Source organism: Arvicola amphibius, chromosome 15 (assembly GCF_903992535.2).
Source record: "Arvicola amphibius chromosome 15, mArvAmp1.2, whole genome shotgun sequence".
NCBI classification, from domain to species: domain Eukaryota; kingdom Metazoa; phylum Chordata; class Mammalia; order Rodentia; family Cricetidae; genus Arvicola; species Arvicola amphibius.
Window position 1 is genome coordinate 39,127,545 of NC_052061.1, and position 19,357 is coordinate 39,146,901.

The window sequence follows — 19,357 nt, forward strand, 5'->3', positions numbered from 1 at the left end:
GAAAGTCCACCTCAAATATGTTCTGGCAGGCTCTGTAGTCTATTTTTATTTTTTTTTTAATTGAAAATGGAGGAGAGCATGGGAAGCCTTGGTCTCAATATATTATCCGCTCTAACTTCTGAAAGGCATCAGGGGTCTGGGGAGTTGAGTCAAACTAGAAGTTCACAAATGTCTTCTGTTCCTGTTACTTTACCCGGGTTAGGGATATTGCCACTGTAGTACCTCTAAACCAAATGCAATCTCTGATGTTTTCACTCAAATGTGATGTCTGGGCTGGAGAGATGGCTCAGTCTGTAAAGTGTTTGCCTCACAAGTATGAGGACTCAAGCTCACTTCTGTAAAATGCCTGGAGTGGTGGCACACTTCTGTAACCTCAGCATTTGGGATGGGGGTAGCACAAGTTGGTCTCTGGAGCTCATTGGCTAGGCAGATTAACTCAGCTGAGGAACTTGGGTTCTGTGAGAGACCCTGTCCGAGAAAAACATAGATGAAGAACCATCAAGGAAAGAGCTGTGTCACCCTTTGGCCCCCATGGCTACGTGTACACACACATGTGCAGGTGCATCTGAAAACACACAAATGCATACATCACATTTACACACCATACTACACACACACACCATGGAGCACACATATACAGATTTTAAAACCATGTGATGTCATCAGCAATGGGGAAACATTGCACAGCACTGCCAGCAGAAGCTTGAGGAACCCCCCCCCCTCCCACCCCATAAGTGACCTCCACTTAGTTTTGGATAGCTAGAGTTTGACTACGCTGCTGAAAAGAATTCAGGACAAGTGAGAATGAGATGGAGCTATTGAGTTTTTAAGAGGGGGAAGCAATAGGACACGTTAGATCTAAGTGTTGGTGTTTAGAGAGAAACAGACACATGGGGACAATATATGCCTAAGGCATGGGCGGAATCTGGAAGAGAGAGAGAGAGAGAGAGAGAGAGAGAGAGAGAGAGAGAGAGAGAGAGAGAGAGAGAGAGAGAGAGAGAGAGAGAGAGAGAGAGAGAGAGAGAAAGAGAGGAGAGAATGTGTTTTTACAAACACACACACATGTATACACACACACACACACACACACAAGAATAATTCTGTAGCTTCCTAAGTAATGATGCTCAAAGGATGTACTTCACAGCAAATTTAAAACAAAAAAGGAACAACAACAACAAAAAGCAAGCCAGACAGCTATGGCACACACCTTTAATCCCAGCACTCAGGAGGCAGGCAGATCTCTGTGAGTTCAAGGCCAGACTGGTCTATGGAGTAAATTCCAGGACAGTTAGCTCTGTTACACAGAGAAACTTTGTCTAGTAAAACAAAACAAAATAAACAAAACAACAAAAACAAAAAAATACCCAACAAACTAATAGCAAGGTCGACTTATGTCATGGACCATAGTTTGTTTACTAACACTCATCTCAGGTGGCCTACAACCATGGGGATCTCCAGCTCCCCGGAACCTGGACTCAGATTAAATGATGTGCTAGGTTCTGTTTTTTATTCCCTGTTAGTTTCAAATGATCCTCTTATTTTTTTAAATGAATTACTCATAATATAGCCTCTCAAACTTAGGTTGTAATTAAAAGGATACATTATGATTTAATACTGGAATTGAGCTCCCTCAAAGAGGTAAGCCTCCTATGCTCCATACTTACTGAGTAGACCAGTTCTTTCTCTTGGACATTTACAATAACCGAGCACTCCTTTTGATTTAGGTCCAGGACCAGAGAACACTCCAACACTGCTTGGCATATATGAATGTATAGCAAGCACTCTTGGACATTTCTCGCCCTGCAGACTGAGTACATAAAGACAGCCATTCCTTTCCTTTCCCTCTTTCCTTATCCTTTCCTCAGTCAATCTTCCTTCTTATACGCACGCAGTGTAGTAACTCAGGATGATGGAACACCCTTTCATGTAAGCTGTTAATATTCTGCCTAGTATTGATGTCATGACATGGCATGTCACTTAGGGAAAATAAAGAGCTGTGATGTGCTGAGACATGCTTAAGATTAAGTAGTCAGAGCTATTTGAGCACTGGCCAAACCCAGATGAATGTAATGGCCCAAGGCTTAGTTCTGCCAGCTAAGTGTCTCAACACCAGACTGTGTAGCCCTTGGTCATGTGGAATTTACCCTCCGCAGGGCTGGTATCTGTGTTTCACATGACCGTATAAGAATGATCAGTACTATGTTGTATCTCATCATGATTAAAAGCTTCTTCCCTTTCTCCTAGGTGTTTGCCCAACTCTTGTGAGCACGGTGGCGAGTGTTCTCAGTCTTGGAGCACCTTCTACTGTAACTGCACAAACACAGGGTACACAGGAGCCACTTGCCACAGCTGTAAGCCACACATGCTTGCTCTTCTGCCCTCTGCTCCCTTTGTGTTGCTTTCTCTGCTGTCTGTGCTTATGTGATCTTGTACTGCGACACACAGCCTGAATTTCAGCATCCAACCAGTTTCTAGTTTCGGGTCCTCAGATTCTACAAACACTCACAGGAGATGAAGCTTCACCTAACTTGTCACCAGAGGCCAAACTGCTCAATCATGTTACCCAGTTACTGAGAGATGGTGCATTTTAATTTTTATATCTTCTATCATTTCCATTATAATGTCTGACTCGAATCTGAAAGTTATTAAATGCACTGTAATTGACTCTGCATGCTGCATTGTCATTAATAAGTGAATATAACTATAAACACAAACAGCTCTGAGGAGAAACTTGAATGGGAAAAAAAATGACCCATAATGGGATTTAAAAACCAACAGATTAGGTTATAGAGCAAGGTGCTTAAATAGAGCTGGGGCTTTTGTCAATGATGCTCAAGAAACAAAGTGTGAATGATGCTACTTGTCATAGTGGTGAGACAAATGTGGAGTCTCCTAAAGGTTCTGTTAGAACCCCAGCAGTTGGAAGGCTGAGGCAGGGCCATCGTGGCTTAGAGGCTAGACTGAGCTCACATTGAGAGTTTGTTTTTAAAAAAGAAAGGTTTAAATTAGAAAGTAACCATCACGTCCTAGAAGATCAGTTAGTGAATATCAAAACAAAAGTCTTTTCTGTTTGGGGTTGGTGAGATGACTTGTCAATAAGAACAAGTACTGCTTTTGCAGAGGATCTAAATTCTGCTACCAATGGCCTCTTGAGCCAGCTCACAACCTTCTACAATTCCAGGTCCAAGGGATCTAACACTTGTGGCCTCCAAAGGCACCTGAACTCATGTGCACACACTCCACCACACACACATACATGTAATCAAAAACAACGGACCTGGAGATTTGAGTTAGCATAAGAGAAAGTACTGCTGCTCTTCCAAGGGACCTGAGTTTTAGATTCCAGCATCTGGACCAGGTGGCTTAAAAGTTCCTCTAACACTGGCTCCAGGGAGATCTGACTCTTCTGGCCTCCTTGGGCATTTGTACACACACACACACACACACACACACACATACATATACCACACCTTCATGTAATTAAAATAATAGAAGTAAATCTTAAAACATAAAAAAATAAATTTAAAAAAGTATTCCTATTATCCTTGTCTGCCTCTGTGCTTCGGGGAGCCTATCACCATTCCAAAGTAATGTGTATATCTTTGGCAACCACTTTTAAGTCATTGATGACCATATGCATATGCTCTCAGAAATATAAAGCTAACCATTTTACATGCCCACTTCAGTGCACAATGCAAATATCGCTACAAACCACTGTGGGCTTATGTCTCCATCTATGTAATTTAAATAAGTGAAAGCATCATATGGTAGGGCTGGGTGGAAGGAAAGTTCCAGATATATTTGTAAAATTTGTAACTTTGCACAAATTAGCTGCAGTGTTTCATGTGTCCTAAACATTCATTAAGACGATTTTCAAAAATTTATCGGGGAGGCTACCCAGGGGTTTGTTTTATTTCAGATTTCATGGAATAAAAACCTTAATGGAAGTTACTGGTACATTTGGCCAGGCATTCATTGAGGAGTGTGCATTTCACAGCTGTTAATATCAAACCTTATGCGTGGCAAATATATACGCCTATAATAAAAAATTCAATTATGGATCAAAACACAATGAGACCACTTGGGGGCATATTTCATATGAATATTTCCTCTGCTTTGAATCTTAATTGTGTTGAATGCTCATTAAAGAGCATTAGAGAAGTTTCATAATTACATTTAAAGCTATAGATGAGGAACTTCGTGAATCATTTTCCCCTTTGAAGAAAAATGTTTACCTCTAGCTAAGTTGATGTGAGAATGTAGCATAGTTCAAATATTATTTAAAATGTTCCCATTGCATAATTATTGGATAGCACCTGATTCGTTCTGAAGGTCACACTACTGTACCTTCAGATGTTAGGTTATTACAAGGTGATGCTAGAATGAGATATTCTGAAACGGGTACCATAAGCTCCCTCGTTATACTTACAAAGGTCTTAACATTTAAATAGCTGCCTTCTTTTCCCTAGTTCTCTGTACTATAAAAAGTAAGGTAAATTTTCATTTTGATCTAATAATCTCCTTCTCCTTTGGTGATAAAAATGTCATAAAATACAGCCTCATTTTTTGTATGTTACCCCTTTCATCCATATTAATTTGAAAAGAAGGATGGATTTTGTTTTAAAATAGAAATGTTACCTGTTCTCTTGGCTAGTGATGCAGATAGACTTGGGGATCTCCTGTAAAAATCTCTTAAAGGTTGAGAGACTTGTTTTGTGTTATTTCATTTATGACGTCTCTCTTTCCTCTCACTCAGCCGTCTATGAGCAGTCATGTGAAGCCTATAAGCACCGCGGAAATGCTTCTGGCTTTTACATAATAGACTTGGATGGAAGTGGGCCTCTGCAACCATTTCTGCTATACTGCAATATGACTGGTAAGTTAACACACTTCCGTTTCCTGGTTAAATCTGCTTCAGTGAACTAATCGTACAAAATTAAAATGGAATAAGTGTGGCATTGATCTAATTTGTAAACATGGTTGAAATGGCCATTTGTTCTGGCTTTTTTTCTGTTGCTGTGGTAAAACATGCCGACAAGAGATGCTTTATTTTAGTTTATAGTTCTAGATTATAGTCTGTCATTTTGGGGGAAGTCGTGGCAAGAGGAGCTTGAGGCAGCTAGTTACATCCCACCCACAGTCAGGGACAGAGATCATGAAAATATCCATGCTCGGTGCCCAGCTAGCCTTTATTATCTTGCATAGTCTAGTGAATGGTGCCGCCCATGGTGACCTGGGACTCTAGAAGACAATCATTCATAGAGATGCATACAGACCATCCTGATCTAGATAATCCTTCACTGAGACTCTCTCCCCAGGAGATTCTAGATTGTGGCCAGTGACAATGAAAACTGTCACAGTACTATTTGGTAAAAAGCAACATAAATATTTAACAGGCTTGTTAAATGTTCATAATTTACAATATTGTTAGTCTATGTGCATGTGGTAACTGAGCAATATATCTAATGGAAACGTTTGCTATTGTGTCTCAGAACACTAGACTTTGTGAAAGTAATCAATACCCAGAAAAAAAAAAGTTCTGAATAAGATACATACATTGTTTTAAATACATGTAGCTATGAAATTTATTTGTTTTCTAGAAATTTTATTCTATATAAACTCAGAGAGAAATTAATAGTCAAAGAAAAATGTGTTAGATTAAGTTCAACCTTTACCCATGATACAAAAGGAACCAGAGTGGTCATAAACTTTCAATGTCAGTAACAGATTGCAAGTATAGACAGCTGCCCTCCTCTTGCCAGCACACACACCCTTCTGCTCACCATGGAATGGGAGAGCTAACCCAATATGAGAGAGAGAGAGAGAGAGAGAGAGAGAGAGAGAGAGAGAGAGAGAGAGAGAGAGAGAGAGAGAGAGAGAGCGCTTAAGAATGGAAAAGTATGACCTATGCTTTTCATTATTCATAGGTGGTTAAGTTATATGTTCAGAACATTCTGAAAAGCCATAGTAAATAGTAAATGATTTTAATTTACAAATATTACTGTTTTCCAAATTAGCATAAAATTGTTTGTTTCTCAATACCAGTAGTATGCAATTAGAAAATGACCTTTTAGAAGATCGTATCTCCAAGATACGATCAAACTCTCAAATTGTATTAAATACAATACAGGATATGCAAGATTTCTCACAGATAGGTGGAAAATGCTCTTTATATGATTTAAAATCCTAGAGGAATAGAGGAATATAAAATTTTCATTAATTAAGAGACTCAACATTGTAAAATGTCAGTTCTTGCAAGATTGATATTGATTTTTAGTACAAACCTAAATTAAAATTCCAGCAGGGAGCGTGTTTGTAGGTTGTTGTTATTATTTTGGGTGAGAATGGATAATAAGCAGATTTTATACTTTATGGGCACGCCTGAAAGGGTCAGAAACAAGTCAGTTATGAAGAACAGAGCAGAAGGACTCAGTGTTATCAAATATAAACATTGGTAACTGAAACAAAAGAGAGACTTCATAAACAGATTCCCTCTGTGTAGATAACTGAGGTTTTACCAAGGTGATAACTGATGGGCGATAAGGAAGACACCTTTTCAACAATTGGTACCAAGGGAAATCATATATAAACACCAAAAAGAGAAGGCAAATTTATCCTTCCTTTATCAAACACAAAATGATGAATTCTGGGTGTATTGTTATATCCAATATGACAGCCACATACTACTTAAATTAAGATTAGTGCCAAGGTTCAACGAATCCAAGTGGAATTTACCAATACAAGCAAATGAGTACTGTAACTAAAAGCAAATAATTGCTCATTAAATTCTAACCTGTATAGCAGTAAGGAGTGCATTGGTCATCATCACAGAACATTTCCCCCAGGTCAGGAAGTTACCCCACACAATGCTGCAGCAGGACATCCGGATTTGTGAAGCCAAGCAAAGGAAAGGGACAATTTTAAATAGAGTCAAGCATTGTTGTAGAGGAAGATTTGCTCCTGGAAATCTAGTCATGAATATCCGAAGAAACAACCTTCCAGATAGAAGTGGTAGCAAATGCCAAGTCCTGAGACCTCTAGGTGTATGCAGAAACCAGCAACAAACCCATGTTAGCTTGAGGATGGCTAGGGAGGAGGGCACAGTGAAGGATGAGGAGAGTCAACTAGAGAGCATAACACGTGAGTCAGACAAGATGGGTACATTTCAAGCAGTCATGTATGATGTGTTCAACCTGACCTCCTCTGATAGGACCATAGCTGCTCTCACATTGACTAATGCCTGTCCAGGGGCACAGATACAATCAATACAGAGTGGAAGTTAGGAGACCATTTTGAAAGCACGGATGTATTAGCTATCTTCTTACTGTTTTGATAAAGGTAAAGACAACTTATAGAAGGAAGAGGTTTGGAGGGTAGGGGGGCTACAGTTCTAGAGGGTGAGATTCCATGATGGCAGAGCAGAGGTGGCAGGCAGCAGGGAGGGGGGGGCTGAAGCTGCAGCCAGGAACCCACATTTCAAGCCACAAACAGGAAACAGAGAGTGGGCACTCAACGCGGCGTGAGTCTTCTGAAATCACAACACCTGCCTTCAGTGACAGGCTTCCCCACGTGTCACACTTCTTAATCCTTCTCAAAGAAACACCATCTGGGGACCACATATTCCTATGCTAGAGACTTTAGGAGAATGGTTCATGCAAATCCTCAGAACAGATGTCCAGGGACAAGCTGATGGTGGTGCTATTGCCCCTGACCGTTACCAATGCAGATGGGGCAAAGAAGCTTGCCTTATGTGTGGAATACATATGAGGCATGAGAAAACCCAAAGAACCATGATCTACTTAGACAACCAAAGTGTGAATGTTATTGGAGATGGGATCAGGAAAGGTTTGAGGAACAGAGAGCAGAAACTCCATATAACTCATTTTTAGTTGAAGATGTCTGTCGCAATATGTTAAGGAGATAGCTGGAGAGGCAAAATCAATAGGTCTTCCCTAACACATAGTTCTCAAAAGGACAGGGTAGTGGTTAAGCCTGGGCTATAGGTTTTTATGGGGCTCACATTACTGTAGAACTTATCTTTAGAGAGCTTTCAAATATACTCCTTGGTGACTTCATGAGTTGGCAACCACAGACCAAACTGATCTAAAACACATGCTGACTCAACAAGCTTATCTTTTGTGTGCCTCTGTACAGTCTGCATGTTACATATTCCCAGACAAAAGCCAGGGCTTTCTGCCTTGTAGGTCAGGAGGGCCAGCCACAAACCTTAGACACTCTTTCCAGATGATTATTTTATGTACACAGGTTTCAAGTTTCTGTTTTACACCTAAGACTCTCAAATTTTTGTATGAATAGGCTAATCTGCCATGTAAAATTTAAACACACTGATAGTACAAAAGAGTTCACAAAGAACAAAGGAAAACTGTCCACGTAAGCTATGCACTTGAGTGTCCCAATTAATTTTTAAACTTGTCCAGTTTGTATAAGACAGATTGTGAGTCAGAATTAACAGCAATGCCCCTGCAAAACTAATAATCTTGTGTCCCCATAAATGCCTCATGAGCCATTCATCTACATACGAGGCCTAAGTTGTAATACTAAAAATTAGGTTTCCATAAATTAATAAATATCTCTGGGTATTGAGGCTTCCAGAAACACACACACTCCCATGCATGCACACACACAAAGAGTGGCGGGGATAGAGGTAGGGGAGTTGTTCCTTGATTTGTGGTCATCATGTTCCATAAAATAACCATGGACAGTAGATTAAAAAGTACTAAATCATTGCTCCTAAGAGGAGCATAGTAAGATAGGTTTTCAAGAGTCTCTGATATTGAAGTATTCTCTTCAATAAATCAATACTTAATCTTGTTTTATATGTGTTTAAGGTTAAGAAAATCTCTCTCTCTTTCTCACACACACACACACACACACACACACACACAGAGAGAGAGAGAGAGAGAGAGAGAGAGAGAGATCTGTGATTCATTAACATTGAATTTGTGACCCAAAGCATTGTAACTCACTAACTCACTTCTGGGCAGTGCTAATCTAATATGTTTTATGGCCCAGTCATGGTTTGATCCTAGTGATAATCCTCAGTGCCTCTGCAATATTAGGCAACCATTTTAAACAGCAATGTCACCAACCAAAGAAGGGGGAAGGATTACAAAATAGACCATAACTACATTCATTTATGATATGAGAACTGAAACAGGGGGCAGGGAGCAGCTGTTTCATGAGCTTTAGCTGGGAATACATATATTGAGAACTCAAATTTTTGCTACTCTGTGCATGTCTACAGATGACTGGAGAATGTTGGGGTTACAAATAAATTTTGAGCAAGTGGGCGAATTCAGAAATAATGAAGATCTATAAATGATGGGACCCACTATCTCATATGCTACCATGGATAATAATTCAGGCAGGCATCACCAAATGCAAATTACTGAGTTCCATCTGCCAGATGTTGAGGGCAGAGACACATTTGTTCAGGGACAGCTACATGTCTCCAGAAGCTTCAGACTACTGCAACACAGTCCAACAAAAGAAGCAACTCAGAATATAACAACCCCCAGCAAGAAGCAGGAGAAGCACTGTGTTACAATGAGAGACTCTCCTTGGTTTTTTCTTTTTCTTTTCTTTTTCCTTTTATTTTTTTCAATAAGAGAACATAAACTGTCTTTTTTTCATTTTACATACCAATCCCAGTTCCCACTCTTTCCCCTCCTCCCACTCCCTCCACCTTCTCTCCACCCCTGCCATCCACCCCTCAAAGAGGATAAGGCACATTGCTTTGAGGAAGGACCAAGGTCCTCCCTACTATATCTAGGCTAAGCAAGGTGTCCATCCAAAGAGAACGGGTTTCAAAAAGCCAGTACACGCAATAGGGACATTTCAGTTTACAATTCTTAGATCATACTCCATTGCAGGAAGGAACCTGGAGGTTTTTTTTTTTTTATTTTTGCAAATGAAGAAACCAAGACTCGGCAAGTGCCAGTGTGGTAGGCTGGTGGTATCAGGTGGGAACAGGCAAGAACACAGACCTTAGTACCTTTCCTTGCAGCCTGGAGCCCTTTCCATGTTTGATCAGTGCCCTGTTCCTTGTCTCGTTTTGTTACCCAAATCAGGGAGAGCAGTCAAGAATACGAGGCACAGTGCTGATTCAATGACTTTCAAATGTGTGACTTAGAAAACGAATAGACGTTTGAAATCAGTGTGAAGGAAACGATGCCAAGTGGATTAAAAGAACCCGAAGCATTACCAGCTAACTGACACAAACAAGCAAACCCAAATCCCGATTTCGAATGGGTAATTTCTTAAGTCACATTAAAGACCAACTTTCTTTGCCAATTGAGCATCCTAAATATAATTTAAAAATAGAATTAGATGAGTCCCTGGCGATGTTGCTGTTTGGTGGAAGGCGGTTGTATTCCACCCTAAACTCATTGTGTTTGCTTTAATGAAATAGTTTTATGTTTAAGCGGTTTCTCTTTATCAAATGTTGCATTGTAAAGAAGATTGCTTCAGCCGGAGCTGAAGTGAAGGCTTTCCAACCCTTGACAAGTGGAAATGCTGTGTCTTCAACTCCCTACTCCCTCCTGTACTGTCAGGGCTTTCTGGGCTTGAATCTCCGCCTTTCTAACAGGCAGCTCCCTGTAATTTTATCATAATGATGTGGAGATATCAGGGTTTCTTGGAGAAAAAGGACTCTTTCTGGGAGAGCTTGCGTTAAAAAAAAACAATTGATGGCTTCCAAAGCTCTCCCAAGCCTGTGGCTTTCAGATTTTTATAAATTTACAGAAGGAGATTCTCAGGCAGAGTTTTAGGGTGAGCTTTCTCACAGATGCATAGATGGGACCTTAGGAGAGAGAATGAGAGCCATATTGTTTGAGATAGGCATGGAGGTCTGCCGCATGGCAGGGAGGAGAACTTCAGATTCTGAAGACAAAGTTCAAAGTACCAAAGGCAGCACAGGCAGGAGGCTCTGGCTGGCATCGGAAAGAACCAGCCCGAAGAAAGGAAAGAGGAAGTGACGTTTTTCTGAGTCAGGACACAGAAACCTGGGCAGACCCAACAGAACCTCATGGTAGCTCATAGGGACTGTACTAGTGGGTGGGAATCCTGGGAAGGAAAAGTACGTTGTTATCCGTTAAAGAGATAATTGTTCTTCCTATCTCATTAGCATGACTTAATATAAACCTGTCTTCTTGGCTATGCCCAACTCTGTGAACTCTTAAGGGAGGAGACTTCCGTTCCTTTGACTGGAAAACAACTTTCATTTAATGGGCTCTCAGAGCTACTCTAACAATAAGACAAGGATGCTACGTCTTACAAAAGTTGCGTAATTGTTTTCACTTTGGAGATTTCGGACTTCAAGGGTTGTTAGGAGCCATGTAGATTAGGGTTATTAGGAGCCATGTAGGTTAACTGGGCACCTTTGCTAGAAGGCAGCTAGCTGTGCATGCATTAAGGCTGTACTCCCCCCCCCCCCCCGTGCACTAGCGGGCCCTGCTTTTCTTCCCTCTTGCTTTCCAGAATGCACTACCCCCTACCTGCTCTTTCCAGTCTTTAGCACATCTATCACCCTCCGCTATTAAACACGAGGCACCACAGCTTTGCAACTGTGTTGCTTAAACAGCAGGTTTTTTTTTCTTTATACTGTTATCACCCTAAAAAATAGCACTCAGCCTCAGGTAAATCAAGGCCTTAATTACTCAGTTGCTTTATTTACAATTCATAGTATTAGAAATCTCTGCAGGGAGAGACACTGGCAAACTCAAATTACCATTCTATTTTTTATTTTAAGTCCGTAGATTTTTCTGCCCGTTTCAGCAATCTCTTCTTGTTCATTATTGGCCTGCGTCTCCTTACTCCATAACTCTTGTTGCATTTAGCAAGGAATAATTTTTCAGAAATGAAAAGCTTGACTCTGAAACAGACATTAAGGTAAATACTTAAGAGCAGATTTTAGAGATTTTGTTGAACGTATTATTAGCGAAGAGATGAGTTCCCTGTTAAAGCTGGTTCAAAAGAGAAATCAAATAACAGACACTCACACACATTAGAAATATTAATATTATTGTGTAAGGGGAGGCCACATGAGTTTCTTTCCCTGCAGGGGAGGCAAGTCAATAGATTATCAATCAAATGGTGGTTGCTTGTCTAGCCACAGGAATTACTAATAACCTGCAGGGAAACAATGTTATTCTTTCTAAGAACGTTAGATAAACTGGCAACAAGTACAACAGTTAAACAAAACAACAAACATAGAACAACTAGGAGGTTGAAAGGTGGTCAAAGGCAGGCTTGTTTTGGAAGTTCCAGATAGGAAACTGCTCTAGAGACATTTAAAGGCTTGTCTGCTGCTCACTCTTAGGGGTCATTGATATCAAAGGACTTGCAACTTCCCAGGCACAGATTTGTTGTACTCCAGAGCCACAGTACTCCTCACTATGAAGCAGGGTATGCCCATCACCCTCCAGATGACATGCGCCTCTCACGTCTGGGCTCCTGTCTTGTGATCTAGCTGCAGCACACACAGGGGCATATGGCACTCGGTGTCATGGCGTGTGGGAAATTGGGGTGTGAGGAATCTAAGCTGCTAAGAGTGCCTATAAGAAATGGTCCCCAATAAGGAGTACTTCCAGGTCAGTTAGGAAAGGCAGATGGGTAAGTAGACGACAGTAGTAGGTGACAGAAGGATGGTCTGTGGCAGACAGAAGATGGATAGATGGTAAATGAATGTATGCTTGGTGACAGATAGATACACAGATGATAGTTTATAGATGGATAGATAGTTGGTTGATAAATGGAAGACATTCATTATATATTATGTATTATATATATATATATTATGATAGATAGATAGATAGATAGATGATAGATGAAAGCTTATAGATGAATTTTATCTAGGTGATAAAGGATAGGTAAATAAGATATGAGTAGGTGATAGACATTGATGAATGATTGATTGATAGATTATATATGAGTGGATACATAGATTGGCAGCTACATGGATTAATATATAATATGTAGACAGGTGGTAAATAGGTAAGTGATAGTTGGATCGGTTTGGGATAGATTATAGATGAATGAATAATAGATATATAGTTGATGCACAGCTTGTCGATGGATATATGACAGGTAAAAGATGGATAGGTGATAGATACAAAGATGATAACATACAGATACATCTATAGAAGTTAGGTAGTTGAGAGATGGCAGATGGACATAGGATAGGTAGATAAATGATGACTGGATAGATCATAGGTGGATAGTTGAGAGACGAAGGGCGCTATCTGCATATATGGCAGAATAACTTGTTGGCTTGAAAGCAGACCTGCCACAGTATCACACTTTACTGTAGTTTGTCATCCTTTCTGCGGCTGGAGAGTCATGAAGCAGTTCAATGGTAGTGGACGTTTCAGAGCCACCAGAGAAGCGAATGAGAAGTCCTGGGCTGTGCACTAACCTAGATATCACACCATTTTTATTCCTCTCTTTCCTTGTGTGATGATTCCCTCATTTCCCCCAGCACATGCCTTTTGCCTGTGCCAGACTGTGTGCTGGGGACAGAACAATTAGCAGGTTAAGTAATGTCGGTGATCTCAGACTGAGAGTTCCCAATAAAGCAAATTATGTGGTCCTTGCATTTTATTATTATTATTTCTAAGGCCATGCAAGAAACCTCAGCTAGCACAGTCATGTCTTCATGACAAGGAAGATGGCTCTAAGCTCAGAGTTTCCCAGGATCCTCCTATTAAAACCTACACAGGTGATTCCAGCCAGACCTAACTGCAGGAACCCTCACTTCTTTTGCTGAAAATCTCCAATGAGTTCATGTCTCCATTGCCTTGGGGATGTAGGTGGTCTGCTAAGCACGATTTCTCCTTAACTGCACACTTAATAGCATTTTGTATCAGAAAATAAAATTGCTTACAGAACCTCTCCTAATATCTACTGGCTTCAGTATTTCCAAAAGGAAACATTTATAAGAGCTGCCATTGAATGGCCGCCATGCATGATGGCTTTAACCTTTCTCAGTCCCTTTAGAAAAAAACCAAACAAACAGGGAAGCTGAACTATATGGAAGTCCCTCTTAATGCGACCCCAAAGGCCCAGAGACAAAGGCTCCAAGCAGGTTCATTGTCTTGCTCTTCTGAAAGCTACTCAGCCAGAGTTAAGCTTCTTCATGCATAGCAGCAGATTCACCCGGAGAAAAGGCCACTGGTTTTGTTGAACAATAAGAGCCCAGTCTGAGCGAGGCCAGGGTGACTGGAGTTGCTTGCTTAATAATAACCTTGAGCCTCCAACCTCTATGCTTGAGTCAGCAAAATCTGTAGGATTTCTGACCTAGCCTATTGACTGGTTCTGCCAATTCATTTCAAACTTGGAAGGAAAGGCTTAGATTTTATTTTTTTTCCTTCACTTTCTGAAGGGCACAGACCTACCTATGCCAACTGTACAACCCTATGTGATGGTCTCAGCCCTGTTCTGCAGGCCACCCACAATTAATTTCCTTAGCTTATATATAATGCCCTTCTGGAGAGAAGAGGCCTACTGGTTGCACCCTAAGCTGAAATGGAAAGGAGACATGAAAGGACCAGCAGACATTTCACAGAAAACAATGACCTACGAACAGAGGGACATGAACACTGAATTGATTGTTCCTGCTTCATTTCACCTGTTTTATTTGATAATTCCAGGAGCGATGGGTGCAGAAACTGTCAAACTTGATCACTTTGTCTTGTTTCTATTGCTGATTCCTGTGACTATATTAGCTAAACAGGGGCCAAGATTCTACACTTTATTAGGACTTTCCCCCAATTTGGCATATTCATTGATTCTCTAGTGCCTATAATTCCAGTTCCAGGGAATCTGATGCCCTCTTCTGGCATTCAAGAGTGCCTACACTTATACACACACACACACACACACACACACACACACACACACACACACCTCTCTCTCTCTCTCTCTCTCTCTCTCTCTCTCTCTCTCTCTCTTTTCTATCTCTCTCTCTCTCTCACACACACTTTTTAAAGGAAGGATGAGATATATACTCATATTGGTTGAAGAGAGATTTAAAATTTGGATTTCATTTTTGCTGGTAACGTGAATATTTGGAAGAGTAAACAATTTTATTTTTACATCAGACAGTATAAGCTATTTTACTAATTGTAACATTCACTTTTTCACATTGTAGTATGCAATGTAATTCTATGTATATAAACAAATAATGTTTTACATGTAGAACATGTAGCATTTTCTTTTTCTTTCTTGAAGATCAAAAGGAATGCTGTTTCTTTAAAAGGCTAGCCTGTCGGAGTTACTAGATGAACGTGACTAGGAAAACTCAATAGTTCTGATTTAATAACTTCATCACAAATATTGCTGTGGTTAAATAGCATAAGGCATAAGCAAAATCACGGCAAATGCATGGTGTTAGGATACATTTCAGGGAAGAGAGTCATTTTGCTACAATTTTAAAAACTTGAGGATCCATTTGTGTTGATTCTCTCTCAGAGAGATTTGATGACTGGAAAGACTTAACCCAGATAGAAGATGATTTTGATTTTCTTTATTTATTTTAACTTTTGCAGACTAGTGATGGTCTCCTCTCTTTCTCCCCCCATTTCTGCATACAAGAAACGGCATGGACCATCATACAGCACAATGGGTCTGACTTAGTGAGAGTCAGGAACGCTAATCCCGAGAACCCACACACTGGGGCTTTTGAGTACGTGGCCAGCGTGGAACAGCTGCAGGCCTCCATTGACCGCGCAGAGCACTGCCAGCAGGAGCTCGTGTACTTCTGCAAGAAGTCAAGGCTCGTTAATCAGCAAGGTGGGTAAACGGAGTCAACTGGCATCCTTTCGGGCTGAATGCTGTGCTCCCTTGAAGAGCTCCTGACGATTTTAATTCCACCACCGCACTGAGGCTCTGCACACTTAGCAAACGTGTCACAGTCTGGAGGTCTTGGGGATGCTTCTGCCTGGAGAAAAGTACAAGGTCAAGTTACATGAAGCTTCGTCCAAAGCCCTGATTTCTTTCTGACTCCTCTCCTGGCCTTAATTGGATAACTGTGCAGTAAAGGCTTCATTCTGGTACTAGATGAATGGAGACGGTGTTTATCCCTATAGAGAGCAAGTGGCCAATAAGATTAATTTTATCAAGGACAAGAGCTCATACAAATATGACTTAGTTTTCTCAAAGTGACTTGTTTTCTTTCATGAATTGTTGACAGCTAGCCTCTAGGTATAGCTGAAAATTAGGAAAGGCTGCTAGAAACAGTGGATTCAGCTGCTCGAGCAGAAACCGGAAAAGCATCTGAACTCATACATTCTAGTAAGAACCAGTCCAGTCTCAATCCTGTCTAGTTTGTTTGTCCCTTCTTTTGGTTTTTTGAGACAGGGTTTCTTTATGTACCGGCACTGACTGTTTTGGACCTCGCTCTGTAGACCAGGCTGACCTCAAACTCAGAGATCCAGATGCCTCTGCCTCCCGAGTGCTGGGATTAAAGGTGTGCGCCACCATCTCCCGACCTGTCTGGGGTTTTACGTTTACACTGCCTCCTTCAAAAAGTTTCATGATGCAAGGATAGTCCTGGCATTGGTCCTCAGTCTTAGAACAGACTTTGATGAGGTCATTCTGAAGCAAGTGACTGGTATTCTCATTATATTGTCAAGCCTTCAGATTATCTAATACATCCATCTTCATGGGAGAACTTAACCCTTAATGGATGGGGAAGGGGGTAGATGGGAAAGGGGAAGTTATGGGAAGAGAGGAGGTAGGGGAAACTGGTATATATACAATTTTTGCTTCCACTCTGATATCTTCTCTTTAAAAAGGTTGACTGTCTTTTCCTGCTCATTTATGCAGCACAAACTTTTCTGCTTGGATTCAAAGGCCACACGCCAGATTCACCCTGCACGTGCAGCCTTTTTGCCATGCTTTAACATGGCGTTTTTGAGCTGTGATACTTGGATATATTTTTCTTGGGAAATTAGGATTCTAAGGCATCTACTCCACCTTGTTTACTTTTGTTTGTTAGCCTGACATGGGCTTCGATTCCAGATGGGCAACTGTTGAGAAAACTTTTGAAAAGTATACTTTCTGTGAATATCAGATGGCATGTGGGGCATCCACACTAACAATGGCACAAGTGGATTGACATCCAGTAGCTGGATCTTCCTTTTCTAGTTGAACTTCTTTTCTCTTTACTCTCTGGCTACTTACTGCAGGATTATTTTCTCTACAATAGGTAAGTTCCCACCCCCTTTTCTTCTTTTCCAGAATGTTCCCCTTTGGTTTTTTATTCATTCAATCCCATCTTGCTGGTTTCAATCAAATCTCATATCCTGGCAGTTCAACTCTGTCTATGAAGGAGAGCCAGACTGTTGAGCACAAATCACAAGAGTCCTTTAGATGTGAGAAGAGAGCTAGTTTCCTGTTCTAGATCTCTCATTTACCAGATACAAAAGTAGTGGAGTGGACGAAGCCTTAATTCATCAAGAAAATAACTTTTCTAGCAAGGTGCCGCCAATGCGGGCAGGCATGTGGTAGTGTTTGGCTAGATTGGCACACACGATGAGACATACTTGAACCGAGCCTTTTTTATCCTCTGCCATTCTTTGGGATTACAATAAAAATATGTAGATTATTCATATTTTAATATTTATGCTATTTCACATCACATAATGCTCTGTGTGTTTGTTTTCATCACACATGGCAGGATTACTTTTTGCTTTTTGTGTGTGTGTTTTTTTTTTAAAACTGGATAATACTCCATTCTGTATATAACCCATCTTCTTTGTGCAGCCCACCCTCAGTGGACAATTAGACTGCTTGTGTGCTTTAGCTATCTTGAATAACACTGCCGTGGTCCTGGGAATCTCGCTGAGATGGTAGAAGTCATCATACGAAGTAAAACAAGCCAAACACAAGAACGCAAATACTACATCATCTTAATTGTATAGAGAACCCGAAAAGGCTGCATTTATAGAAACAGAGAATGGAAAAGTGGCTACTGAAAAACAAGAAGGAAACTAGAACGGGGCCACAAGATGAGTAACAGCTAGGCTCTGAAGTCACAGCAGTGTGGTAAAGATGGTTAATAATATCATAATTTGTACTTGAAATTTACTAGGAGGAAAGATATGTTCAGTACATATACAAACACACATTCATGCACCTATGTAAAGTGATAGATATGATAATCAGCTCACAAAGTATTGGTACAATTTTCATGTATTAACTTCAACTCAATCAATCTGAAAACTACACATAAGGGAAGAAAATCACCGAGAGCACAAATGAGTCATATGCTAAGAAAACCAACAGATGGGATCGGCAAGGTGATAAAAAGCAGGCTGGAAAGTAAGGGAGAGGATCTTCAGCACCTTCGGTATGAGTAGAACCTTCTAAGAAGCTGCAGCCAAGCTTGGGACTACACTACTCTTTTAGTTATTTCCCCTATTGCTGTGATAAAATAACCTGAGCAGAGCAAGTTAAGGGAAGAAAGGGTTTATTCCGGCTCACGGTTTGAGAGTGCAGTCACGGTGATGGTGAGTCCTAGTAGCGGGTGGGAGCATCACACCCTCCACCCATGGACAGCAGACATGCTGAATGCTGGTCCTCAGCTGGCTTCCTCCACTGTGTGAGCCCAGGAACTAAGCCCGGGGAATGGTGTCCCCACCTTTAAAACTGTGGGCTTTCCATATCGCTTAACCTAACTGAGAAAATGCCTGCTAAGCATACTCAAGAAGCTCACCAAATCTATATACTCCCTCACAGGTGCCTCTGGAAGCTTTTCTTCTAGATCAGCAATTCTCAACCTGTGGGTCACAATCCCTTTGGTGGTCAAACAACCCTTTCACAAGGGTCACATATCAGATATTTGCATTATGATCCAAAACAGTAGCTGAATTACAGTTACGAAATAGCAATGAAAATAATTCTATGGGAGATGCAATGTTTCACCCCGATCTACTCACACGGTTTTATTTTAATTAAAAAAAATGTTTCTTGTATATTTAAAAATTCATGTATACATTTATTTAAATTAATGGCTCTTAGTAAGTCTAGGATGAACCCAACCATATTTGGTGACTATAAAACATTTGGCAAAAGCTGGTGAAATGATTCAGTAGGCTAAGACACTTGCCACTAAGCCTCATGGATTTCTCTGACCTCCATATGCATACAGGTACACACACACACACACACACACACACACACACACTATATATATATATATATATATATATATATATATATATATATATATATATATATCATCCAGCAATTTATCTTCTATAGTAAAGATCAGAAATATAACTGTAAAATATGATTTAGTTTCTTTAATGATAGAAATCTATTTTTCCTCAACCTA

The 19,357-nt window shown here is 40.5% G+C and overlaps 1 protein-coding gene across 6 annotated transcripts in view; it reads left to right on the plus strand.

The window, feature by feature from the left end:
• Nucleotides 1–19,357, plus strand: part of Cntnap4 (contactin associated protein family member 4) — a 302,762-nt gene that overhangs the window by 217,671 nt on the left and 65,734 nt on the right. For all 6 annotated transcript variants that reach the window (XM_038312860.1, XM_038312862.1, XM_038312866.1 and 3 more), the window contains 3 exons: nucleotides 2,245–2,351; nucleotides 4,757–4,876; nucleotides 15,613–15,810. In XM_038312860.1, coding sequence (XP_038168788.1) covers nucleotides 2,245–2,351; nucleotides 4,757–4,876; nucleotides 15,613–15,810 — 425 coding nt within the window. The remainder of the gene's footprint in view (nucleotides 1–2,244; nucleotides 2,352–4,756; nucleotides 4,877–15,612; nucleotides 15,811–19,357) is intronic.